The 27,393-nt window shown below is 44.2% G+C and overlaps 1 protein-coding gene across 3 annotated transcripts in view; it reads right to left on the reverse strand.

Moving 5' to 3' along the window:
• ARHGAP8 (Rho GTPase activating protein 8) overlaps positions 1–27,393 on the reverse strand; it is a 40,975-nt gene that overhangs the window by 7,006 nt on the left and 6,576 nt on the right. The window contains exons 3-12 of one of the 3 annotated variants that reach the window (XM_007505965.3): positions 25,228–25,355; positions 24,021–24,164; positions 22,878–22,965; positions 21,057–21,188; positions 19,138–19,224; positions 17,389–17,487; positions 16,178–16,288; positions 4,603–4,676; positions 1,002–1,079; positions 215–343 (exon numbers count right to left, since the gene is read on the reverse strand). In XM_007505965.3, the coding sequence (XP_007506027.1) occupies positions 215–343; positions 1,002–1,079; positions 4,603–4,676; positions 16,178–16,288; positions 17,389–17,487; positions 19,138–19,224; positions 21,057–21,188; positions 22,878–22,965; positions 24,021–24,164; positions 25,228–25,264 (979 nt within the window). In that variant the 5' untranslated portion in view covers positions 25,265–25,355. Of the gene's footprint in view, positions 1–214; positions 344–1,001; positions 1,080–4,602; positions 4,677–16,177; positions 16,289–17,388; positions 17,488–19,137; positions 19,225–21,056; positions 21,189–22,877; positions 22,966–24,020; positions 24,165–25,227; positions 25,356–27,393 lie in introns of those variants that run through there. The other 2 variants (XM_007505966.3, NM_001204413.1) reach the window with 2 other exon arrangements.

Here is a 27,393-nt window from a genome sequence, read left to right on the forward strand (position 1 = left end):
TCAGCCTGGAGGAAAGAGACTGGCAGGTGGGGGCAGGACACTGCAGTCAAATAGCCAGAGGCAGAAACTGCAGCAAGATGTCTCAGAGAATCCAAAGTTTGGCCCCAGAAATTTGCCTGAAGCCCCCAGGACACAGACTAAGGCAGGCGCCAAGCAGGGGCCAGATATGCCAGCCCAGGTGGATGCCCAGATGGGGCTACCACGCAGTACTCACTGGTGATTGCCAGGATCTGTTCATAGGCTTCAAAGGTCAGCAGTGGCTGAGGAAGCTCTCGAAGGAATGTCTTTAGGATAACCGCTGGGATGTGGATATCATTGTAGTCATCAAAATTCACAGGCTTTCCTATTGACAAAAAGAGATCAAATTCCCCAAAGAGGCGGCTCCTGGGGAGCAGGACCCTCATCCAAAGACCATCATCCCCATCCCCCTGACCAGAATCACTTACAAATGACTCATTTCTTTTTTTTAATTTGAAAATTTTATTTGACTAATTAATTTAGAATATTTCCCCATCATTAATGATTTTCCATCAACCCTCAGCTAGTATCTTGAGTAAATCCTTTGGCTGAGCTAATGTAGAGAATGCTGGTCAGCTTGGTCCGATATGGAGAGCTATCCTGTTCCAGGACCTCCTGCTACAATGCTTTGTCACAGAAAAATGACCGTCAGATGAGGACTAATGACATTAATGCTTGTACAGAGAGAGAGGAAGACAAGACAAAGGAGAAGAGAACAGGAGAAGTAGAGGCAGTCCTTCTTGCCATCCTGTAACTTAAGGAACTAGAAGTCCTTTGGGTCCAAATCCACCTCCACGTACCTCCCCCAGATGGACCTGGTTCTGCCCTCATGGCCAAACAGAACAATTCTAATCCATCTACCATGATGAGCTTCACGGCTTCCTATGTGTTCTCTTGGCAAAGCTAAACATCCCTGCTCTGAACACTATTGTGCTCCCGGCATAGGATTGCGTCCATCGGGGCGAAGGAAGAGGGAGACTCACCTTGGTTATACAGTCTCTGGATCTCCTTAATGGTCTGGACGCTGGCTGACCTTCGGAAGAGGCCCTCAGAGTGGAGGCCTGCGGGAGGAAGACCCCGAATGAAGAAGATGGCCAAACCTCCCTGTTCGCAACCCTATCTGCAGCCAGTGGTCCAGAAGGAGACTGAGGACCATCCCTGAGGCCAAGACTGAGATGATACAGGGGTTACCAGGGCTAAGAAGGGGGCCTAACTCAACAAAGGAATAAGAGACGCCCCTGCCTAGGCAGTGAGCCTGAGGATGCTGGCACAGACAAACGTGATTACTCATTAATATGGATGAATAACCAGCCCAGCCCAGGCATTCTGTATCCAAAGGGACATCCATAGGGTTGAGTGTCATGATGCTCCTTTGACAGGTCACAAAATCCCAGGGACAATCCCAAAGTGGCATGACCTTAGTGAGGAGGAAACTGGCCCAAGGATGGGAAGAAGCTTGTAGAAGGTCACACAGGAAGCTGAGTGCACAAGGCAGGACTCCTTCCTCTATACCAACTGCCTCCCTGTGCATCCCCAAAGCTGGAAGGACCTGGGGAGCTCCAGGCCTCTGAGGAGTCCATTGCAAGAAGGAACCCTAAACCTTCTCGTGTGTATGGGGAAGCGAGTGCCCACTTGGAGGACCTCAGGGCTAGGGAACATGAGAATCTGTATGTGTGGAGGGGCAAATGGAGCAACAGGCGAGTCTCTAAAGAGAGTGGGAAACACGTAATGCTGAGCTGTTTTGGATTCTGGCCAATCCTAGGGGAGAACTTCCCATGTTGGGGAAATCTGCTGATCTGCTCAGAGATTTACTCAGATTCCCATCTGCAAGGTAAATGGAGGGGGGACTGCCCAGCTTTCCTCCTGCCACGAGCTTGGATTTTCATTGTGCTGAAATTTCATCTAGTCCTGATACCCTCTGTTCTAAGGCTCCTCCCAGCCCTGACACCCCCTGTTCTAAGGGCCAGGAGATAATAATACTAGTAACCACCATGACCACCATTGATACACATGCTCCCCCCTTGAGAAGAGGCCAGGTTTTGGCTCTGATGCTTTTTAGCTCTTTCTTTTGGACAAGACCCAGAACCACAGGGCTTACAACTGGAAGAGAGCTTGGAGGCTCACCCTGGTCACCCTTCATCTGACAGATGAGTAAACTGAGATCTAGACAAGGGAAGGGACCTGGCCCACAGGCCACAAGAGAATAACCCAGTGAATTCACATGGGGCTGAGTCTCCAGGGTGCTGCCACTGATGGTGTTCTGAAGACGTATTACCCCAAGAGAGTAATCTCAGAATAACTAAGCAATAGGAGGCCTCTTCCTGGGTTTCTGCTAGATGCACCTTCTTCATCATCTCCTCATGGGGACCCCCTCACAAGTGCAGCAAGGGCAAAGGGGAGGGCGAGGGGCGAGTTAGCTGGCCTCAGTCTTCTGCAGAGCCCTTTCTACAGTACTTCACCAGTGCTCTCCTGAACACAAAGGGCTATTTATTAGAAAGATGAGAGTTTCTGTTCTTCTCAGGCAAACAGGACACGACAAAAAAGAGACTTAGAACAAGGAATAAGGACTCTCAAAGCCTCGGCTCTCCTAGCCTTCCTTCCGTAAGAGACTAGGGGCAGAAGCCAGATCCAGTTGGTGTTCATTAGTATGGCCAACGCACTTTTCCTTCCGGTCCCTCTTTTTCTGTCCTCGGTGACAGGGGATGGCTAGTCTCCAGGGAGGGAGGGAGATTGTTCCTCAGTGAAAGGCCTGGGGCAGCAAAACCCAGCAGTTCTGGTTCAAGCAGATCTGGAGGGGGAATGCTGCAGATCACACAATATGGATGACCCAGTTCTCCTGTGAGCTGTTTGAGAGCTTCCCTCCCTCTCTGTTTCTCAGCAATAGGTTCTGTCTTGTAACAGTTGTTAAAAATACCCAGAGAAGTGGTTGGTCTGTGTTTCTTGATGGTGCCTCCCTAGGACTCCTGAAGGGTCTGCTGGTGGGACTCAATGTTCCAAGAACAGACTGAGCCGAGGACTGAGTGTCTCCTTCATTTCTTCCCTCTCTGGTTTGGCTGCCAAACTGATAACAGTATCTAAAGCGTAGATTCGACCACCTTTCCCCATCCTCTTCAAGAGCCTTCCATGGCTCTCTAGTGCCAGGAATTTCAAGCTCTCTACAATGCACTATCCACTCATCTTTCCAGGCTTCCTTCAATGAGTCCCTTTAACCCACTTTCTGTCCCAGTTAATATAAAACATGTCGTTCTCTGCCCTCAATTGATCTGTGAGGCCCCCCAGGAAGGACCAAAAGAGATCAAAGGCCGGGAGGGAGCGAGACGACATCAATGATACGAGCATGACTAGGAAACGAAGGGAGAAGATTTATGCTTGGACTGTCTCTGATCATTATCAGAGGCCATCCATCAGAGAGCACCAGAAAAATGTCCATCCAACACACACTAGGGCTTGGCTGCTTCTTGGGGTGGGGAGCTCCCTACCCTGGCAGTCTTACAAATGGCCCGCTTTCAGAGGTCTTGATACGAACCATAGACCACCAGAACTACACAAGACAACACAGGAAAACCCTATCTGACCCAGGGCTATCCACCCAGCTCCAAAGGTCTCTGTGAGGGGGGTGAAAGGAGATGAATAGCTGCTCAGACCCAAAGACCTGAAGGTTGGACTTCCTCTGGGGAGGATTTGGCCAACATCCCAGAGGATCAGGGAGCAGAGATGAGTCTGAAGCGACTAGGGGCTCCCCCTCCCCAAGTTACATTTTACTCCGCTTGTGTACAACCATCTATAGCACATTGTGAATGGATGAGGGATGACCCCATTGAGAGGACCACAGAGGGATACAAAAGCTCACAGGATTTCAGAGGCTGGGAGGGACAAGAGAGCCCTGAACCCCTCTCCTAGCCCCCTTCATTTTAGACATGAGCTAACTAAAGCCAAGTTAAAAAAGAAGAAAGTTAAGTAACTTGCCCAGCTTCTGAGGCAGGATTTGAATTCAAGTCTTCTGGACTCTATCCACTAGACCAGTGTTGGCAAACATTTTCTAATATCATGTGCCCAAATCGCAACATCAGGCTGTTTGTGAGCTCCCTGCCCCCCTCCTATTACCCAGGAGAATAGAGAAATGCTCACATTGGCTGGCTAGACAGAGGGGCAGAGCATGCAAAAAATGGAGAGGGGGAAGGGAGCAGTCATCTCTGAGCCACCCCAGCACCCCTGGCACTAGACCATTTAGGCGCCATAGGTGAACAGCACTGATTTTTCAACCAGATGCCAAGCCTGAGGATATAAGACAAACATGAAACCACCTTCATGAAACTGCCTTCAAGGAGCTTTGTGCACCTCTTAAGGTTATAAACAAATAACCCCCATACTAGGTAATGGGGTCTCTGTCCTCTCCTTTCCTGTTTCTCTCCTCTCTCAGAGTCTCTGCCTCTCTCTTTTCTGGGGGGCTTCAAGGAAAGGACTTTAGGAGTTCAGAGACCTGGAGATGTCCCAGCACTCTCCACTGCCTTCACCACGCTGTCTCTTGTCCCTCAGCTCCCTTTGGGGCTGAATCGTCCCTTACAGGATTGCCCCAGCTCTCACCTTTGGCTTTCAGGTAGGTCACAGTCTCCTTCATGACTGGCGGGATGAGCTCACCTTTATTTTTGTCTCTGATGCTGGAAAGGAGAGGGGGAAAAAATGGACCAGTTATTAGCCAGGAGAACTCCTGAAATGATGCAGGAAGAAGACCCACTCCACCCCATCCCACCCATTCCTGGGCCCTCAAAAGAAATACAAGGCAAAGGAAGGAGTCTTGAGATGCAAGATAATCATGGCTTGGGGATGAAGAGGTGGTTTCAGAGTCAGGAGACCAAGGCAGGGGTCTTAATAAGCTATGTTCCTCCAGGCAAGTTACCCACAGGCAGCCTCAGTTTTCTCATCTACAAAATGGAAATAATATGACCACAATCTCAGCCTCACAGGGTCATGTATTTGCATGCCTTTGCAGACCTTCAGGGATAGAGAAATGCCTGTTATCCTTATTATCATCACCAATATAATCTCCCCAAACTCAGCATCAAGGACAAAAGGCTTTCTGTTCTAGTTTCTAGTTTTGGCTTTGCCAACTGATTTGCTCTGTAATCTGAGACAAGCGGCTAGACCATTCTGAGCCACCATCTTCTTCAAAGCTTTTCCAGCTTAGCAATCTTCCATCTCCCGCTGGAGACCTTCTGAAACTTGGCAATAGCTGCCCAGGAAGGTCTTTGGGGTTGCCTCCAAGATGCAAGGAAGCATTAAAGGAGGAAGGCAGCAGAGGACAGTATGGAGTGGTGTGGTAGAGAGGGTTGAACTGGGAGTCATGAGTTCAAGTCTCAGCTCTGCCTCTAATGAGAGCTTGGGGACCCTCTCTGGGTCTCAGTGTCTTTAGGACCACCACAAGGCTGGACTAAAGGGGATCTGACCCCCCATTCTAGTTTGGGTTCCTCATTGTTCAAATTTCAACCCAACAAGCATCTGATCCATGAAGCCTTCCTTGACCCCGATTGTGATGCTCTGACATTATCCTACCCTGTCTGCTCCCTCTCTATCAATTGTATCAAGTTGGGATAGCATTAAGTACCTACTATGTTCCAGGCCTTGTTGGGTCTTCTATAAGAGCTAGGTGATAACATCTGGTCCAAAAAACTTTGTCTCTCCAACACAGCTCTGCATACAGTAGGTGCTTAATCTGTGTGTGTTCTTTCTGTCTCTTGGCACCTAAGAGCTGTGCTCCCAGATTTACAGGGGACTCTTCAACATTTCATCAACTTAATCTATGATTAGAAATTAATTAGCAGAGACTTCCGGGTAATCATGGCTGCAATCTAGACGCGGCACGTTTCCTCTCCCCAGCACCGAACGAAATAGACTACATCAAAGGAGCATAAAATCACATTTGGAGGAACAGAAGGACTCCCCAGTACCCCACAGAGGCAAAGGTACGTGGGGCTTGAACATTTCCACACTAAAATAAGAAGGAAAAGCTTGCACAGAAAAGTGAACTGAGCCGCCCTTCCCCCACCCCACCTCCCCCACTAAACCAGAGTGAGCTACCTGAGCGCTCACCGGGACAGCGAGTGAGTGGGGAGCGTCTCTGTCTGGGGGGGCACTCCAGGGTCCTTGGGATCTGGGGACTGCCAGGAAAAAACGTCTCAGGGCGCTTTCACTGGAGAAGCCAGCGGACTTCGGGCGGGCTGCGCTGAACAAGGCGCACGGATTATCTGGGCGGAGCTGAATACCTGGGCTCGGAGGCTGGGAAGAACTAGTCTGAAGCAACCTAAATTCACAGAAAAACCACTCTTATAACCCAGACCCCAGACCAAAAAGGAAAGGGAAATAAAACCACCAAAGGGATGGCTCACATGGCCCAAAATCAAGCCTCCAGGAAGAAAGGGAAAAAAGTGACTATTGAAAACTTTTATGGTGGAAGTACCCAAGGGAAAGAGGAGAATGAAGAGGAAATCCAAAAAAATTCAGAACACGCCTCCCAAAATGGAAACTATCAACAAGCTCTGGAAGATCTCAAACTGGAACTTATCCAAAAGATGGAAACCTTCTGGAAAGAAAAATGGGAGAAAGAGATCAGCTGTCTGACAGATAAGACTGCTCAATTGGAAAAAGAACTCGAAGCAGCCAATACAAGGGCAGACAAGGCTGAAAAGCAAATCCAGTCCCTAATGACCAGAATTAAGGACCTCGAAGAAAGTGAGATGATAAAACAGCAAGAATCAATAAAGCAAACCCAAACAATTAATGAATTGGAAGAAAACAGAAAATATCTCACTGAGAAGGTCACGGACCTGGAGAACAGAGGAAGACGAGAAAATCTCCGTATCATCGGTCTCCCAGAAAAACCAGAGGTAAACAACAAATTGGATTTTATTCTAGAGGAGATTATAAAAGAAAATTGCCCCCACGTTCTGGAGCAAGGGGGCAAAATAGAAATAGAAAGGATTCATAGAACACCTTCTATACTAAATCCCCAAAAGACAACGCCTAGGAATGTAATTGCCAAATTCAAGAGCTTCCAAGTAAAGGAGAAAATCCTACAAGAAGCCAAGAAGAAGAGCTTCAGATACAAGGGGGCTCCCATAAGGATCACACATGACTTAGCGGCTAACACACTAAGAGACCGCAAAGCATGGAACACGATATTTAGAAAGGCAAGAGAGCTGGGTCTCCAACCAAGAATCAACTACCCAGCAAAACTGACTATATACTTCCAGGGGAAAGTATGGGCATTCAACAAAATAGAAGATTTCCAAGCATTTGCTAAGAAAAGACCAGAGCTCTGTGGAAAGTTCGATATCCAAGCACAGAAAGCAAGAGAAACATGAAAAGGTAAATATGAAAGAAAGGGAAAAGGAGATAAATCTTATCTTTCTCTTTAAGTCAAACTCTCTTCTATAAGGACTACATTTACATCTAATTATATATATTAATATGTGGGGAAAATGTTTTGTGTAACTCTCATAAATTGTATCATCATAAGAGTAGTTAGAAGAAACATGCATAGGGAAAGATTGGGGAATCAAGAAGATTTGGGGAAAGTTGGGGCAAAAAAAGGAAAAGGGAGGGGGGAACCGAGATAATACTAAGATTAACTTCAAGAAATAGGGGGGGAATCAATAGAATAAACTTTCCCATATAAAGATACACATGGGAAGGGGAGGGGAAGAACTCTCATATGAGAAGGAGAGGAAGAGAGCGTGAAGTGGAAGTACTTAAACCTTACTCTCAGTGAAATCAAATCTGAGAGGGAAGAACATCTAGATCCAGTGGGATCCTGAATTCTATCTTATCCATTAGGGCAAGAAAGAAAGGAAAATTAAGGAGGGGGAGGGGGGAGGGAGCACAAAAAGGGAGGGAAGGAGAGGGGGGAGGGGAAGGGAGCATAAAAAGGGAGGGGCTAGAAAGGGAAGCATCTCAAGGGAGGGGACTAGGGGGACTGACCTAAAGTAAATCACTGGTTCAAAAGGAGAAAGCTAAAGAAGAAAGGTCAGAACTAGGGGAAGACATCAAAATGCCAGCGAATCCACAAATAACAATCATAACTTTGAACGTGAATGGGATGAACTCACCCATAAAACGCAGACAAATAGCAGATTGGATTAGAACACAAAACCCTACCATATGTTGTCTTCAAGAAACACATATGAGACGGGTTGACACTCACAAGGTTAGAATTAAAGGTTGGAGTAAGACCTTTTGGGCCTCAACCGATAGAAAGAAGGCAGGAGTTGCAATCATGATATCTGACAAAGCCAAAGTACAAATAGACCTGATCAAAAGGGACAGGGAAGGTAAATATATTCTGCTAAAAGGAAGTATAGACAATGAGGAAATATCACTAATCAACATGTATGCACCAAATGGTATAGCATCCAAATTTTTAATAGAGAAACTAGGAGAATTGAAGGAGGAATTAGACAGTAAAACCATATTAGTGGGAGACTTGAACCAACCACTATCAAATTTAGATAAATCAAATCAAAAAATAAATAAGAAAGAGGTAAAAGAGGTGAATGAAATCTTAGAAAAATTAGAATTAATAGACATATGGAGAAAAATAAATAGGGACAAAAAAGAATACACCTTCTTTTCAGCACCACATGGCACATTCACAAAAATAGATCATACACTAGGTCATAGAAACATGGCACTTAAATGCAGAAAAGCAGAAATATTAACTGCAGCCTTTTCAGATCACAAGGCAATTAAAATATTGATCGGCAAGGGTACATGGAGACCCAAATCAAAAATTAATTGGAAATTAAATAACATGATACTCCAAAACCATTTAGTTAGAGAAGAAATCATAGAAACAATTAACAATTTCGTTGAAGAAAATGACAACGGTGAAACATCCTTTCAAACCTTATGGGATGCAGCCAAGGCAGTACTTAGAGGAAAATTCATATCCCTGAGTGCATATATTAACAAATTAGGGAGGACAGAGACCAAGGAATTGGAAATGCAAATCAAAAAACTTGAGAATGAACAAATTAAAACCCCCCAGAAGAAAACCATACTAGAGATCCTAAAAATTAAGGGAGAAATTAATAAAATAGAAAGTGACAGAACTATTGAGCTAATAAACAAGACTAGAAGCTGGTACTTTGAAAAAACAGACAAAATAGACAAAGTACTGGTTAATTTAATTAAAAAAAGGAAAGAAGAAAGGCAAATTAATAGCATCAAGGATGAAAAGGGGGATCTCACCTCAAATGAAGAGGAAATTAAGGCAATCATTAAAAACTACTTTGCCCAACTATATGGCAATAAATTTACCAATCTAGGTGATATGGATGAATATTTACAAAAATATAAATTGCCTAGACTAACAGAAGAAGAAATAGTTTTCTTAAATAATCCCATATCAGAAATTGAAATCCATCAAGCCATCAAAGAACTGCCTAAGAAAAAATCCCCAGGGCCTGATGGATTCACCAGTGAATTCTATCAAACATTCAGAGAACAGTTAACCCCAATATTACACAAACTATTCGACATAATAAGCAAAGAGGGAGTCCTACCAAACTCCTTTTATGACACAAGCATGGTACTAATTCCAAAGCCAGGCAGGCCAAAAACAGAGAAAGAAAACTATAGGCCAATCTCCCTAATGAATATAGATGCAAAAATCTTAAATAGGATACTAGCAAAAAGACTCCAGCAAGTGATTAGAAGGGTCATCCACCATGATCAAGTAGGATTCATACCAGGGATGCAGGGCTGGTTCAACATTAGGAAAACTATCCACATAATTGACCACATCAACAAGCAAACCAACAAGAATCACATGATTATCTCAATAGATGCAGAAAAAGCCTTTGATAAAATACAACACCCATTCCTACTAAAAACACTAGAAAGCATAGGAATAGAAGGGTCATTCCTAAAAATAATAAACAGTATATATCTAAAACCATCAGCTAATATCATCTGCAATGGGGATAAACTAAATCCATTCCCATTAAGATCAGGAGTGAAACAAGGATGCCCATTATCACCTCTATTATTTGACATTGTATTAGAAACACTAGCAGTAGCAATTAGAGAAGAAAAAGAAATTGAAGGCATCAAAATAGGCAAGGAGGAGACCAAATTATCACTCTTTGCAGATGACATGATGGTCTACTTAAAGAATCCTAGAGATTCAACCAAAAAGCTAATTGAAATAATCAACAACTTTAGCAAAGTTGCAGGATACAAAATAAACCCACATAAGTCATCAGCATTTCTATATAATTCCAACACAGCTCAGCAGCAAGAACTAGAAAGAGAAATCCCATTCAAAATTACCCAAGACAAAATAAAATACTTAGGAATCTATCTCCCGAGACAAACACAGGATCTATATGAACACAACTACAAAACACTTTCCACACAACTAAAACTAGACTTGAACAATTGGAAGAACATTAACTGCTCATGGGTAGGACGAGCCAATATAATAAAAATGACCATCCTACCCAAACTCATCTATCTATTTAGTGCCATACCCATGGAACTCCCAAAAATTTTTTTTACTGATTTAGAAAAAAACATAACAAAGTTCATTTGGAAAAACAAAAGATCAAGGATACCCAGGGAATTAATGAAAAAAAATACAAAGGAAGGGGGTCTTGCAGTCCCAGATCTCAGACTATATTATAAAGCAGCGGTCATCAAAACAATTTGGTACTGGCTAAGAGACAGAAAGGAGGATCAGTGGAATAGACTGGGGGCAAGCAACCTCAGCAAGACAGTATATGACAAACCCAAAGATCCCAGCTTTTGGGACAAAAATCCACTATTTCATAAAAACTGTTGGGAAAATTGGAGGACAGTGTGGGAAAGATTAGGCTTAGATCAACACCTCACACCCTACACCAAGATAAATTCAAAATGGATGAATGACTTGAACATAAAGAAAGAAACTATAAGAAAATTAGGCGAACACAGAATAGTATACATGTCAGACCTTTGGGAAGGGAAATACTTCAAAACCAAGCAAGAATTAGAAAGAATTACAAAATGCAAAATAAATAATCTGGATTACATCAAATTAAAAAGTTTTTGTACAAACAAAACCAATGTAACCAAAATCAGAAGGGTAGCAACAAATTGGGAAACAATCTTCATAAAAACCTCTGACAAGGGTTTAATTACTAAAATTTATAAAGAACTAAATCAATTGTACAAAAAATCAAGCCATTCTCCAATTGACAAATGGGCAAGGGACATGAACAGGCAATTCTCAGCCAAAGAAATCAAAACTATTAATAAGCACATGAAAAAGTGCTCTACATCTCTTATAATCAGAGAGATGCAAATCAAAACAACTCTGAGGTATCATCTCACACCTAGCAGATTGGCTAACATGACAGCTATGCAAAGTAATGAATGCTGGAGGGGATGTGGCAAAGTGGGGACATTAATTCATTGCTGGTGGAGTTGTGAATTGATCCAACCATTCTGGAGGGCAATTTGGAACTATGCCCAAAGGGCGATAAAAGACTGTCTGCCCTTTGATCCAGCCATAGCACTGCTGGGCTTGTACCCCAAAGAGATAATGGACAAAAAGACTTGTACAAAAATATTCATAGCTGCGCTCTTTGTGGTGGCCAAAAATTGGAAAATGAGGGGATGCCCCTCAATTGGGGAATGGCTAAACAAATTGTGGTATATGTTGGTGATGGAATATTATTGTGCTAAAAGGAATAATAAAGTGGAGGAATTCCATGTGAACTGGAACAACCTCCAGGAAGTGATGCAGAGCGAAAGGAGCAGAACCAGGAAAACATTATACACAGAGACTGATACATTGTGGTACAATCGAAGGTGATGGACTTCTCCATAAGTATCAATGCAATTTCCCTGAACAATCTGCAGGGATCTAAAAAAAAAAAAATACTACCCACAAGCAGAGGATAAACTGTGGGAGTAAAAACACCGCTGAAAAGCAACTGCTCGACCACAGGGTTGGAGGAGATAAGACTGAGGAGAGACTCTAAATGAACACTATAATGCAAACTCCAACAACAGGGAAATGGGTTCGAGTCAAGAACACATGTGATAACCAGTGGAATCATGCGTCGGCTATGGGAGAGGGAAAGGCGGGGGGGGGGGGGGGGGGGGGGGGGGAGGGGAGGAAAAGAAAACGATCTTTGTTTCCAGTGAATAATGTATGAAAACGACCAAATAAAATAATATTAAAATTAAAAAAAAAAAAAAGAAATTAATTAGCAGCAATTATGGAGCTGTTGGTTCCTCTAATTGCTGTTTCACTTATATCTTTTAATTACTTTTCTTGGGCTGCTAACTTAACCAGCAACAGAGTGCCATCTTTAATTAGCGCCATTAAGATGATGATCACCACTCACTCTTCATGCTGAAGATTAAGAGTTTGGGAAGGGAGAAATGGAGAATGTCTGGGTGGACGGTGAGTTCATCCATGCTCCCCTCTTCTGGAGCTCAATGGTTATCCCCAGGTCTGAGAAGGGTGACCTAGGGAACCCCACTGGCTGCTAGGCTCCCTCTTCCAGGGAACTAGAAGACAGCTCTGAGGTATCTCAGACCTGGAGTCCACCGAAAGCCCATGGCTTCCTTCAGCTGTATCAGAGCAAAGAAGCTGGACGACGGAGGGCAAGATGAGCTCATGTAAGTAAGGAGGAGGCAGGTGGGTCTGAGTGGCCCCCTCCCCATCCCAGCACACCTTAGCTGGAGGTCAGAGGCCCAGCACACCTGGCTCCAGCTACAAATGCTTCATGGGAGAGAGAGAAGGTCCCAAGATGACCATCTCCATTTTAAAGATGAGGAAAAAGAAGGCACAGAGGGGCTGAGTTTCCAATCCACGTTTCCTAACTAGATCCACTCTTTAAGACTCAGTTTATATGAATCTTTAGAGGTGGAAAGGGGGGCCTCCGGGGGCATCTAATCCTATCCCAACCTATCTCGTCATTCCTCTCCCCAACATTTAAGACAAGTTGTCATTCAGCTTCCATTTCAATGACAGGATCATGGATTGAGAAATTGGTCGGAAGCCATGCAATGACTTCTACTATGACCTCAAAAACAGGTAGGTATATGGAGGGGCCAATTAATTTGTCTGCTGCCATAAGGAAATGAGGGACAGAGCCAGGGTTTGACACATGAGCCTGGTTCCTTTGGCCCCCAATCCATCAATGTTTCCATGATATCACAGGTCTGATTTTACAGGAACCCACATATACACACAGTTAGCTGGTACTGGCCTGACGTCAGGAAGATTCATCTTTAAAAATCTGACATCAGACACTTTTACTAGCTATGTGTTTCTGGAAAAGTCATGTCACCCTGTTTGCCTCAGCTTCCTCGTCTATAAAATGGACTGGAGATGGAAATGGCAAACTATTCCAGAATCTTTGCTAAGAAAACCCCAAATGAGGTCGGAGAATTGGAAAGGACTGAAATCTTTATCTAAATCTTTTCTCCACAGATGTACAGTACATGTAGACTGTCACTTTAAGAGGCAAAACAGTTCTGAACAGTATTGATTTAACCACCTCTACTGGGGAATCTATGGAGAGTGTCTGAATTTTAACTATGGAGTCAAGCTAGAAGACAGATTTGTACCTGCTATTTGCAGAGATTGAAGTTTAGCTGTTATTTGGGAAGAAAAAAAGACATTGTCGTTCTGAAGGTTAACTTTATGCTAACAGAGACTGACAAGAACAAGGGAAAGAACTTATTCTCTGAGAGGACTGAGTTTAACCTTTACATTGCAAATAAAAGAGTATTCTTAAGAGAATTTGGCTGCCATTCATTTTCACAGCTAAATAATGGCACAGAATTTCACAAGAAAGGAGAAGTCAAAAATAACAGTGGTGAAAGGGACTCAGTGGATAGAGCCAGAGCTAGAGATGGGAGGTCCTTGGTTCAAATCTGGCCTCAGACACTTCCCAGCTATGTGACCTTGGGCAAGTCACTTAAAACCTCCATTGTCTATCCCTTACCACTCTTCTGCCTTGGAACCGATACAGAATATTGATTCTAAGATGGAATGTACAGGGTTAAAACAAAGATTAACAGTGGTGGTTGTACACTCTGGATATGATCTTTCTCTTAGCTATAACATTATAAATTGTTGTATTATTCATATTTTTTTATTATTTACATCTTAAATAGATTGTATAGATGGAAATTTTGATATTTTAAGCCTAGGAAATGAAGACTTTTGATATATAGAGGTTACCAAATTCCTTACCAGAAAGATTTCTTTGGTTTGTTAAATGAATAGTAACCTGGGTTGGGGGCTCAGAGTTATTTAATAATAGGCATACTGCAGTTTTAGTAATCAATAGGGAAATATTCAAACATATCTTAGGCTTATGAGAAGTAGCATGGGAACAAATCAAAAAACCATCTACTTCCCAAAGGAAACAATTCAGGACCATATTGATTTATAAACAAATTCTACCAAACATTTAAAAAACAATATTAATACCACACAAACGGAAAAAAAAAATAAAGGAAAAGAAGTGATCCTACTAAATTCCTTCTGACATAAATATAGTCTTGATGTCTAGATCAGGGAGAGTCAAAATAACAAACCAATATTTCTAATGAATATTGATGCAAAGTTTTAAAATAAAATAGCAAAGAGACTACAGTCACATATCATATCACACCAAAACTAGGCTAGAATTTATATCAGGAATGTAGGGCTGCTTTAATATAAACATAATTGATATTAATAACAACACCAGAAAAAATCATATATTAGATCAAAATTTTTGGAAAAGCTTTTGACAAATTTTAACTTCCATTCCTGTTAAAAAAACTACTAAAAAGCAAAGGAATAAATGGAGCTTTTACTCTCAAGATGATAAGTAGTATTTTTCTAAATGAAGTAGAAGTCTTTCCAATAAAATCAGGAGTAAAATAAGGCTGTCCATGATCACTATTACTATTTAGAGGAGTCCTAGAAAGGCCACCCATGGCAATAAGACAAGAAAATATATGGAAATAAGCCTAGGCAATGGGGAACAATATTTTAATTTTTTGCAGATAATATGATGGTTTAGTTAGAAAGCCCTAGAGAGTCAACTGAAAAACTAATGGGAACAGGATAAAAAACAAACCCACACAAATCAAATGAAATTGGATGTTTTCAAAACCTTTATAACTTGTCTCCTTTCCATCTCTCCAGCATTCTCACACCTTGTCCTCTCCCATCCACTAACACTGGCCTCTTGGCTGTTCCACAAACAAGACCCTTTGTCTCTGGGCTTTGGCCATTTTCTCTGGCTATTCCCCAGGTAATGTTCTGTCTCCTGACTTCTCCAACTTCCTTTAGGTACCAACTAAAATTCCATCTTTCCCAGTCCTCCTAATTCTAGTCTCTTAATTCCCAATCTCCCCTCTATCAATTCATCTCCAGTTTACCCTGCCTATAACTTGTCTGGACAGAGATTTTTGCTTATTGTCTTCTCCCGTGAGCCAGGTGATGGGGGATTAAGTGACTTGCCCACAGGGACACAATTAAGACATGTCTGAGGCCATATTTGAACCCAGGACCTTCCATCTCTGGGCCTGGCTCTCAATCCTCTGAGTCACTTAGCTTCCCCCTCCTCTTCAAGCATTTATTAAGAGCAGAGCCTTGTGCTGAGAGGTGTAAAGGAGGTCTGGTTCTGTTAAATTACTCCTCAGGTTGGAGTGGGATTCTCATACCCATTTTAGAAGTGAGGAGACTGAAGTAATGAGCCTGACCAAAGTTTTCACAAGTCAGTCATAGGCTTTAGAGCTGCAGGAACCTTTGTGTAGTCTATTTCCTCCATTTTTCAGAAGGGGAAACTGAGTGTCACTTGGAGAATGGGAGCACTTTGTCTAAAATCTTAGCTGAAGCTGGGGTTCCTTTTACATAAATGCCAGTCCCTGTAGAGGAGCCCCAGCCTCTGCCCTCAGAAAGTCTCTAGTCTGGTAAAGGAATAAGGTACCCCAAGACTCGGGCAACAGACTGGCCCATTTTATGCCATTAGATAAGGATGTGTGTGTGGGGATGTGTGTGGAGGTAATCAGGGTAGGCTTCCTGGAAGTAGTGAGCTTTAAAGATCCTGTCCTCAAGACATGCAAACATCCAGAAATTTGGGGAAAAAACGAGAAATCGGCTTACTATTTTAGGCTGACACCAAATTGTTGGGTGGGCAGTGGAGGGCGGGGTGGCGGCATCTTCACCAAGGGTGTCGGGCGGCCCAGTCTCATGTTCTTCAACTTCTCATCATGTCTATAGACAGAACAGACATCATGTCACAGAGGATACCCACTGATGAACACAGAGTCTCTCCTCTTGGAAGCAGTCAAGCATTCCTAAGGCTCTGTCAAGCTCCAGACAGTCTTAGACGCACAAACTATGGGGGCCAGGCAGGCACATAGACCACCACTTCCCACCTCCATGCTATGCTGTGGTGGGAAATAGGGTGAATATGAACACATGCCTGTGCTATTCCCTATTCCTGTAATGCCTTCCCTCCTCACCTTAACCTCAAAGAATCCTTAGTTTCCCAAGGCTCAGTTCCAGAGCCATCTCCTACAAAGGCTTTCTCTGATTCCCTGAGTTGTTAAGGTTCCCCAAAGGTCTGTATGGAGGCAATGTCAAGTACTAGAAAGAACATCAACTCTTGAAGTCATGGGACTGGGTTCAAATTCTGCCTTAGAGACTCTGTGACCAGGCTCCCTACTCAGCCTTAGTTTCATCTGTAAAACAAAGGGAGTTGGGTGCAATGACCTCTGGAAGTCCCTTCTAGCTATCAAGCCGTGAACCCTACTAGATCTACTTTTGCTGTGTTTAAGTTCTCACCTCCAAAAGTCCTATAGGATAAAAACTCCTTAAAGGCAGGGACTTCCCCACCCAGCTTCTCTTCCCATCTACCATGGCCCTGGCATGTGAATAATTACCAGATTGAACTGGGTATCAGCCTATGTATGCACCTGACCCCCAGCTACATATCTCTATGTCTGAATTGGTCAGTGGAGCTTCTTGCTACTGAAGAATGAGCAGTTCACCCCCAAACATACAGCACCATGGGCCAGTGGGTGTCCCGTTCACCCTTACATCTGGCTCTGATCACAGATGCATTCACATGTGCTTGTCGCCTTCTCCCCTCCCAGTCATGGCCATCATCATCACTGTTTCTATTGCTGTCGATGTCTCCATCATCCCCACTGTCATCAATATCCCCATCATCATTATCACTGTCATCACCATCACATCACCATCACCATCACCATCATTATCACCATTACTATCACCATCATCACCATTATCAACAAAGTCCCCTTGGGCACCACCATCATTCATGTCCCCCTCATTATCCTCCAACTCACCGAATAACCTCAGGAGGAATCATCAGTTGGTCATACTTGAGATGCTCTCTTAACTCACTTAGGTAGTTGAAATAGGTCACCTTTTTCCCAAACTTATGGCTACAAAAGAGACAGACCAGGAGGGAAGAGGGGAGGGAAAGAAAATGAATCATGTAAACTTGGAAAAATATTTCAAATTTTAAAAAATTAAAAAAAAAATTGAATCTATGCAAAGAGATGCAACATTCACAAAGTTTACTGTTTTTTCCTGCTACAAACACATGAATTCAGTTGAACTTCATAAAAGTAGACACAATAAGTAGATAGTTAAGTAAATAAATGAATAAAAGATGTTGGGCTTTTCTCCATGCACACAGTAGGGAGCTTAATAAACGTTTGGGGGAGAGAATGAACTCTTTCCTCTCATCCCCACACAGTGGTTCCTGTATGCAGAGCAGCCAACTTGTGGGGCCCTGGCTCCCTCTAGTGCAGGAAAAGGGAAATGAGTGCAGCTCAGTGGCTAGCTGCACCTGAATCCTCAGGAAAGCACCAAAGAGGGTCTCTTTGCAGCCCCTCAAATAGCATCTGGAGATGACACCATCATTTGAGGAACACAGATCCAGAGTTAGAGGGGACCTCAAAGCCCCTCCTATTACAGAAGAGAAATTGAAGCCCAGGGAAAGAAGGTACTGCCTGTGTTACACAGGGAGGGAGGGGCAAGGGTAGAATTTGATCCCAGGTCCTCTGGCTTTTTCCTTCGTACTGCATAGACTCATAGAATCTGAGGACAAGACCTCAGAGGTCATCAAGTTCATGCCATACCTAACCAAGAATTTCCTCTATGGCATCCAGCCTAGAGACCTCTATGGTGGAGGAGCTCACTACCTTCCAAGACAGCCCCTTTCACTTTGGGAAGAATCTTCTAGGCATAGCCTCTCTACAACATTCCCTCCAGGCTCCCCCACATGCCCCTGGGGCAAAGGAGAATGGGTTTAATCTCTTCTCCTAGGCCAGCCCCTTAACAATGCTAGTTTTGTCTCCAAGAAACTAACCAGCAGCAAAGAAAGTCCAGAGATATAGGGAGAGCCCTGGGGCCTTGAATGTATCTTGACCTTTCATGAGTTCACACCCCCAGGAACAAGATGGCTCCAACACTCAGGGATATCCACCCGCCCCCTATCCCCCAGCAGTGCTCCCAGCTGGAGAGAAAGATCCAAGCATCAGGGGTTCTGAGCTGGAACTATGCCCCAGCCACAAAAATACCAACTTCTAAATCTCAATGTTTTTCTGAGTTCTAAAAAGTTCTCAAGTCACCATTTGTGAAGGATCCCTGGATTCCTACCCCTGCCTTGTTCTAAGAGTGAGTGTGTGTATGCATGTACCTGAACCTACCACCCTGACACAACATAACCCCCCTTCAGCTCCCATGTACTGATGTACACAAGAGGTCCAGAATGAGGAGTGTTCATCTCTCTCCCTCCCTCTCCCCCTCGTGTCTCTCCCTCTCTCCTTCTCTCTCCCTCTCCCTCTGTCTCTTTCTCTGCCAAGGGTACTTCCTTGAGGAGGTAATTGCCAACTGAGGAGTCTAAAAATCAGAATTAAAATAAAATAAGAATTAAACAGAAACCAGTCCTCTCTTCAGAGTTGCCTCCAGCCCTGGTCACCAGGGAGCAAAGTTTTACAACAGTGTTATTCTGCTGTAAGGCTATTCATTCAGGTCTCATCTTGGACAGGATAAATACAAGGAAACCCCTCAGGATGTAAACCCACCTGATGAGGGGCTTGAAAATGGTCCACAGAATTTTAATGAAGTTGGTGGGATGTACTACATAGAGTGCCTTCAGGTTTTTCTTGTACCTGTTGGAAGAAACACAAGGGGCACATGAATCCTCCAATGGGGGATCTTATGAAAACATCTACAAAGGCAGAAAAAAGGCCAGTCCTTAGCAATAAATAGGTCCACAAGAACTGGTCCAGGCATTTAACTTTTGTTAATTTTACCAGGGATTTCATTTCTTTTTTTTTTTAAACCCTTACCTTCCATCTTGGAGTCAATACTGTGTATTGGCTCCAAGGCAGAAGAGTGGTAAGGGCTAGGCAATGGGGGTCAAGTGACTTGCCCAGGGTCACACAGCTGGGAAGTGGCTGAGGCCAGATTTGAACCTAGGACCTCCCATCTCTAGGGCTGACTCTTAATCCACTGAGCTACCCAGCTGCCCCCGATTTCATTTCTAAAATCCCCAAAATGAAGATATTAAGAAAGGGAGAAAGAGGAGAGAGCAAGAGAGCTCTGGCTTCCTCTGAGCCAGGTAGCAATTCTAAGGCCCCAGCCAGGGAAAAGGAGTCTCAAGACAAGGAAGGAAGTCAGCCTTTACACTTACCACGTGTCATTTCAATCAGCAGATTCTGTATCAGCCTCAACTCCAGAAGAACTGCTTCTTACAGGAGGTTCCACTCCAAGTGTGTCTCTTTCAAACTCCCAGAGGAACCAACCACCAACAACTCCCAGAAGACCAACCTCCTTCAGGCCCTTGCCTTTTTCTTATGTCTCTTCCCCTAATTCCATGTCTACCAATCATAGCTGACACTCTGCTCTAGGACTGCCCAGAAGGCCTTAGATTCTAATTCCTCCCACTTCAAGATTAAGTGGGATATTTATCTTTGGTGATTAGATCTAAAATGGGCAAATCCTCCCACTCAATTTTAAGTACTGTGTTTACATTTTTGGGGATTAAATCAACAAATAGACAAGGAATTATAATTTAATCTTCACAATCAAGGAAGAGGTAAGTACCTTAATTATTACAATCAGGGGAAAGCCAAATCCAATCTTCACAATTTAGACCCTTAGATATATCAAAAGGACACAATGCCAGGGGATCTGAATAAGCCACCTTTCTGCCACCTGGAGAATAAGCAGGATGGTAAAATGGAAAGAATTTGGAATCCTAACTGTTGGCAAGGCATTTTATGACTTTGGACAAGTTTCTGCCCTTTAATCTGCCTCAGTTTCCTCCCCTGTAAAATGCTACAGTCTCTCCCCATTCTGACACTTCCCTAGAACAGAAATTCCTGTTCTAAGTTTCAGCACATCCTACCCTTGCAGAGTTCTGACATTCCATATTCTTAGGTCCCTCTCAACTCTGCCATTCTCCTGTTCTAAGGCTTAGTCCTTTCCCCTCCCCTCAGCCTCAGTTTTCTTTTCTGTAAAATGCCTTTCACCCATAAATTTGATTATCCTGTGATCCATGATGCTATAGAAATCTTGGTTCTCTTTGTGCCTGGCATTTGAGGATTATTTCATCAAAGTGCAGATAGTCCCATCACTAGAGGGTCACCCCAAGAGAATGGATGCTTTTGACTACAGTGGTTCACAAAGGCTTTGATGTAGAGGAGCCCATACTTCCTCGGGCATGACTTTTTGACATATTCACATGTGTCTATCCATTAGCTCTGCCATTATGGGCTTTCCTGAAGAATCACTTTAAACTGACCCCTATTCTTGGTTCCGTCTCATTAGGCTGGATCTCTGATTCCCACCATCTGGCCTCCCTTCCTTCTGCGCTGAGTTCTTTCTCTTCATCTTCAATTAAGAGGAACCTTCCTCCCTCCCTTGGGGCTACCACCAGCAAGGCACTCTCCCCACCCCTCCCCTCTGACAAATCTAGAGTCCCCCCCCCCCCACGTACTTCCGGCCAAATTCTTTGTAGGCACTTTGAAGCCAGCTCAAAGATGGTTTGTTTCGGCTTGTCAGCCCATAGTGGAAGTAGATGATGGTATAGTCATTCTCCACATACTGGTCAAGGGTGTATTTCAGGTACCTTGTCAGGGCACAAGAGGAGATTAATCAGGTTCTTAATTAATCAGTTCAAACTCAGCTTCTCACAACTGACCTTCGACATGTTTCCCCACTTTCCCACCAGGCACCAGAAAACTATCTGAAGATTCATTGATAGTGTCCCTTTGGAGACACTCAATTCTGTATGCACTGATCGAGAACCTACTATGTGCAGATCTCAGGACTACGGCACTAAAATTTAAGGAAACATATATAAAGCTTCTCAGTATCTAGAACATGGAATGTCACAACGGGGCAGCATTCTTACGAATTATCCTGTTTGAACCTCTTCTTCTTTTTTTTTTTTTTAAACAGAGGAAGAAACTATGTCAGGACTCAAACCCAAGGCTCTTAAAGTCAAATCTATGATCCCTGCCCCTAAGGAGTTCATGATAGAGGATCAAGGATTGCAGATGGAATAGACCTCAGAATGCCCTCACTTTGCAGATGAAGAAACGGAGTCCCACAACAGAGGTTAACACTCAAAAGGGTCTTGATTCTCTACACATCTGCAAACCCACGCTCTTTTGGAGGGAAGAAGGGCACAAATGTAGAGAGGGATAGGACAAATTCAGATAATGAAAGATTCTATAAGTGACATGATCTCATGTATAAAAACGTATACATAAATCATATCATTATATAAGACTACATAATTATATATCAATGAAAGACTGCAATTATTACAAAGCAATTAAAGATTCTATAAATGTTATATAATTATGTATAAATTATATATATAAATCATATCATATATATAGATTATATATTTTAAAAAATTAAAGATTTCTAAAACAAAGGGCTAGGAAAAGGCCATTTCAAATAGAGGTCAGCCGAGAAAGATGGATCATAATTTCCCAAGGATAGGCACAAACAGTTCACAGAAGAATTATAAACTGTTAACCATATGTAAAAAATTCTCCCTGTCAGCAATATAAGAAAAATTCAAATCAGAACAAATATGAACATTGACTAAGATGATAAAAGACAGGGCAGGATTGTGGAAAACTAGATACACTAATGCATGATTGATGGAGCTGTGAATTAGTCCAGCCATTCTGAAGAGCTATTTGGAATTATGCAAAGGGAAAATGGCTAAACCCTTTGACCTAGAGAGTGCCTACTGCTACACATCTACCCAAAGGAGGAAGAGGATAAAAAGGGAGGCTCCAAATATGCCAACATATTAGTGTCATCATTTTTTATAGTCGCAAAAAGCTATCATCGAAGGCAACGTCCACTGCTTGGAGAATGCCCGAACAAATTATGGCACAGGAATGAAATGGGACATTACTGCAATTACGAGGAATTCAGAAACATAGCAGATGAGAAGTGAGCAGAAAGAGGAAAACGGTATTCCCAATGCCATTAGGAAGAACAATAACCACAAAACAAATGAAACTGGATGCTGGGAAATTGTAATGGAGGCGTTGGCCCCAAAGAAGGGACGTGAGAAGACACCTCCTCTGGTTTCTTTGCAGAGGCGAGGGATTATGGGTTTGGAACATGAAGAGAACGTCACATTTTTTGCAGAGTGAAGCCTAGAGGGCACATGGGGCTAGGGACTGGGTCTCCATAGCTCCACTAGGACCCCTAAATCCTGCGTTACACAGAAGGGGGACCATTGGGGAGGATATCAGGGAGAGGCAGGGTGGGCAGATTTAAGATTTACCCCAGGAGGCGGCTGTGGTTGAGCTCGTGAGAGGGGGGCATTCGGCAGCAGCTGAAAGTAATGACTCGTCTTCCTGAGTTGTCATCCCCTGGAGAGACAAAAGGACACCTGTGGGTTAGGTCTGGCCAGTGAAGCCTGGGTTTGTGTCTGGGGGAAGTAGCAGAGTCCCTCCTTGGCCTGAGAGGGAGAAAGTGTTTATCACATACCAGCAACTAGGCTGAGCCCTATGGATAGGCGGTCCCTCCCTTCTGGAAGCTCCAACCCTAACTGGAGGAGACCACCATGCCCACAGGCTTCTTTCAGAAGGCAGGGTTTTAGCTGGGACTTGAAGGAGGCTGTAGAAGCCCTTGAGCTGGAGATAAGAAGGGAGAGTGGGCCAGGCAGAGGGGATGGGACAGGAGTAAGGGCTACAAGCAAGAAGGGTCATAGGGTTCCAGCATGCTCAAAGAGGAAGAGGGTCTGAGAAGACTGGAAAAGCCAGAGAAGATCTTAGATTCCTCGAGAAGGGGGAGAGGGGAGAAGAAAGGGGAGAAGAGGGAGAGGGAGCTGGCTGGCATTTGCTGAGGAAGATGAAGTAAAGGGGAATGAAAAGATTACCAAGCATTTGAGGCCCTGGAACCCCACAGAAACCTCCAAGACTGTGACTCCATCAGGACACAGATGGTGAATTCTCCTTGGTTCCAAAGGCATGTGATGACTGCCTGGGACCCAACCCCAATTCATTCTTGGTGATAGCTCCCCAAAGTTGGGGGAAGGGAAGGGAGCTCACTATACTTCTGAACCTTGGGCACCAGGAGGTCCACTCTCAGAGACCTCCCAGCATGGAAGAGTATCCACTGGTGATTTGGAGGATTTGATTATGAATTTGGCTTCTGGCTTTTGGCTTTCCTCTCCAAGTTTCAGAGAGATGCCTGGTGCACTAAGAGGCCACATACCCAGGATGGCACAATGACAAGATTTGAATATAGATCAGCCTTATTCTAAGGCTGGCCCTCTAACCACTAGACCTCATTGCCTTTCTATTTACAAAATGTTCTTTTTAAAAAAATTATTCTCAGATGTGTTCTCTTTTCACCTCTTCATCCCAAGACCTCTTATAGGTGGAGGGCACCAACCTCCCAGCCTCAGTCCATTCTCACCTACCTGCTAATTGGATGATTCCATGCCTGGCCACATCATAGTATGGATGGTCCATGCCCAGGGCTGCATCTTCACAGGCTGGAGCAGGCACAAGTGACATCCTTGGCACTCCCAATGTGATGGCTTCCTCTTCGTCTTTCTGTAATTCTGCAGCAGAAAACCAGCCTTGAGGAATGGAAAGGTTCTGGAAGGAGACACCCCCAGCAAGAAAGGCCATAGACGACACTGCTCCAATGGGCAGAAGAGGCAAGACCTCAGGAGGGGGTCTAGAAGGATTCCCCCACCAAAGACATACACAGGAGAGGATGGCCTTGGGACAATACTCATCCTGAGCATCTCTCTTGATGATGAACATGAACATTGCACCTTCTGCACCACAGCCTGAGAAGGGAGGCCTATCAGGAATGGGATTTGAACCCTGGTTCTCGGGCTTCAAATTCAAGGCTCTTTCCCCCACTTCTTTCTTGGGAACCAATTTAAAGAAGGATAGGAAAAAGGGAGGTCACTGGCAAGGCCAACTCAGGGTGCACAATGGATCTTGGGGACTAAAAAGTGACAAAAAAGCAAACCTAACTGGACAGGCCATCCTGACCACAAGTTCCTTTCCCAGGAGAAGAAAGAGGATTCTTCAGGCATGGCCAACAGTTGGGAAGCTGAGGATGCCCATTTTCAAAGGCCTCTGAGTATTCCTAGGGTTGTAGCCAGAGGCAGGAGCGTCCAGGACTGCAGGGAAAGAGGACCTCCCTGGAAAGAAAAGCTCCTAGAAGGCAAAGCCTGTATCTGAGTCAGGCTTCCTTAGCTCTCCTGGAGGGCTCAGTATACAGCAGGCACTTCCTAAATGCTTGTTGAATTTGCTGAGTTCCAGTAATTAGGTCTCTTCTGCAGTCTTGTGGGAAGATGGTGACCTGAGTTTGAATTTCAGCTCTGTAGCTCTGTATGATCCTGGGTTAGCCTCCTCCCTTCTCTGATGCTCAGGTTCCCCAATCTATAAAATGGACAGGGTGGCCCAGGCTCTCCCCTGTTGGGAGGAAGGAGTCGTAGGTAGAAACAGGAAATGTTTTCTAAAACTCCTGGTCCCCACTGGGAGCCTAGGAGGCATTAGGAACCAGCAGAATGCCCAGCTGTCCCTAAAGTGTCTCTCTCAGGCACATCCATGCCAGTGGCCCCAGTCTTCCAGGACACCAAGAGAAATGGTATCAAGGGCATTTACCGATCTCTGCTAACTCTTCCAAGTCAGTCCCCGCCATGTTTTCAGCAGGAGCCAAATCCAGCTTGGAGGCTGGGAGGTGGAGCTCAAGGGTCCCTCTTGGTCACCAGATCGCCTCTCATCAGATAGCTCTAGAAAGGGATGCACATGGCTGATGAAGGTCTAATGAAATCATGGGATCCTAGCTTGAGCTCTGGAAAGGAGGCATCTCAGGTCACCCAGACTAATTCCCTCATTTTACACAGGAGGAAATTGAAAGTGGCTGGTTTAAGATCACACAGATAAGAAATAGTAGGGGAGGCTGAATTGAACTCAAGTTCTCAGAGCCCCAATCCAGCATTCTGCCATATACCCTGATGCCTTAGACAAGGCTTTTAAAATTCCCTCATCCCCACAGCCAGCAAGTGCAGAAAAATAAAAACAAAGGAAAGATCATTCAAGTGATGAGAAATCTATAAAAATCTATTGATTCATTTCCCTTTCCTCAATGTCAGAGCAGGAAGTGAGTGTTCCATAGTGGAGAGGGCCCCTGCTTTGACAACAGAGGAATTACATTCAAATCCTAGCAATTTTAAAAGCTTCAGGGATGACCTGGGGCAAATCCCTCCCCTTTCCTTGGCCTCAATTTCTTCCTCTGTAAAGCAAAGGGCTGGAATAAATGTCCTATAAAGTCCTTTTCAGTTCTAGACTGATGACCTTTGAGCCTGCCATCACTGGTCATCCTAAAAAAGTGGGTGGGCAGGACCTTCTGACCCGTTGTAGGACTTAAATGATTTGCACATGCAAAACTCTACTCCAGGTCTCCTCTTGCCAAGAATGGCCTCCCAGATTCCCTGGCCTACAAGCCATAGGGCTCTAGAGCTACCAGGATCTAAGGTCAAACTGTCCCTTTTATAGATGAAGAGACTGAGGCCCATAGAGGTAAAGGGACTTGCCCACAGTCCCAGCTTCAACCAAATTAAAATGTCCTCAGAAAGAACCTAGGGCTGAAACTTTATCAAAAGTCAACTATGGGAAGATCGAGGCCACCCAAAATGGTCCATAAAGGATAAAAGAAAACCCCCAATGTGTCTGCAGATCCCCAGGTGGACATCTGATGCCTGGACTGCCCAATTCCCATTCCAGAGAACTTCACCAAACTAGATAAAATGTGCTGTTTCTTTATATAGTTCCTTAAGGAACTGGTGTTCCCTTTATGGATACTTCCTCTGTGCCAAGAAGCAAAGATTTTCTCTGAAGCAACACTGCACCGTTTGGATCACTACTAACAAATTGCTGAGGGAACTCCTTTGACCCCCCAAACCTTTGTGATAAAAGAAAATGGAGATCGAAAGCGAGGATCGGATCTCCTCTCTCTACCAGAGAATGAAACAGCCTACCTACACCAACCAATGGCAACAGGAAATTCATTCATTCACTTCAATAACCACCAATGTGCTTTTACCAAATCTGGGCCCAAGATAAACACCATCTGATTCCTCAAAGGCAGATAATCCAACACACAGATCCCAGATGCTGATCCCTGGCATCCCAGTTCTAGCAAGGCTGGTGGCTTCACTTTGGCCTCAGTGAGTACCTGACCCTAGCCCAGATATGGCTTCTTGAGATTCCAGAGATGGAGAGCTCATTACCTACTGAGGCAGCCCAGTCCACTTTGGAATGACTTACAATTGTGAGCTAGCTGTTCCTTTTATGATCATGATGAAGTTAGCTTCTCAGCACCTTAATCTAATTGCTCCTGGGCCTGAGGTTTCAGCTCATTCTTTCTCTACAGGACTGCCCTTCAGTGGCTACAAAAAGCTGTGAACAAGAAGCCCAAGTTCCTCTCCCAACTTCCTTGCTGGCTCCTGTCCTGATGAAAACTTCTGGGTAACCCCAACTTGATTGGAAACTGTACCCGACCTGAGCCCTGAGCAAAGGTGTGGAGGTGGGATGGCAGAGGAGTTCTGAGGAAAACAGTAGGGAGACTTGGCGTTATCGAAGCAAAGCAGGTGCAGAAAGAATCTGGGGACCAAGAAGCACTTGGGTTACAGAGGTCTGGAATCAATTCCCAGATCTCTGAGTCTAGAGAAACCTCAGATTCTCCTTGACAAGGGCTATGTTGGCCCTGCCTGAAGGGAAGCCCACCTCCTTATCTTCTGAGGCATCTTCTTCCACTCGGGGTCAGCT

This window comes from Monodelphis domestica, chromosome 5 (assembly GCF_027887165.1).
Source record: "Monodelphis domestica isolate mMonDom1 chromosome 5, mMonDom1.pri, whole genome shotgun sequence".
Lineage (NCBI taxonomy): Eukaryota > Metazoa > Chordata > Mammalia > Didelphimorphia > Didelphidae > Monodelphis > Monodelphis domestica.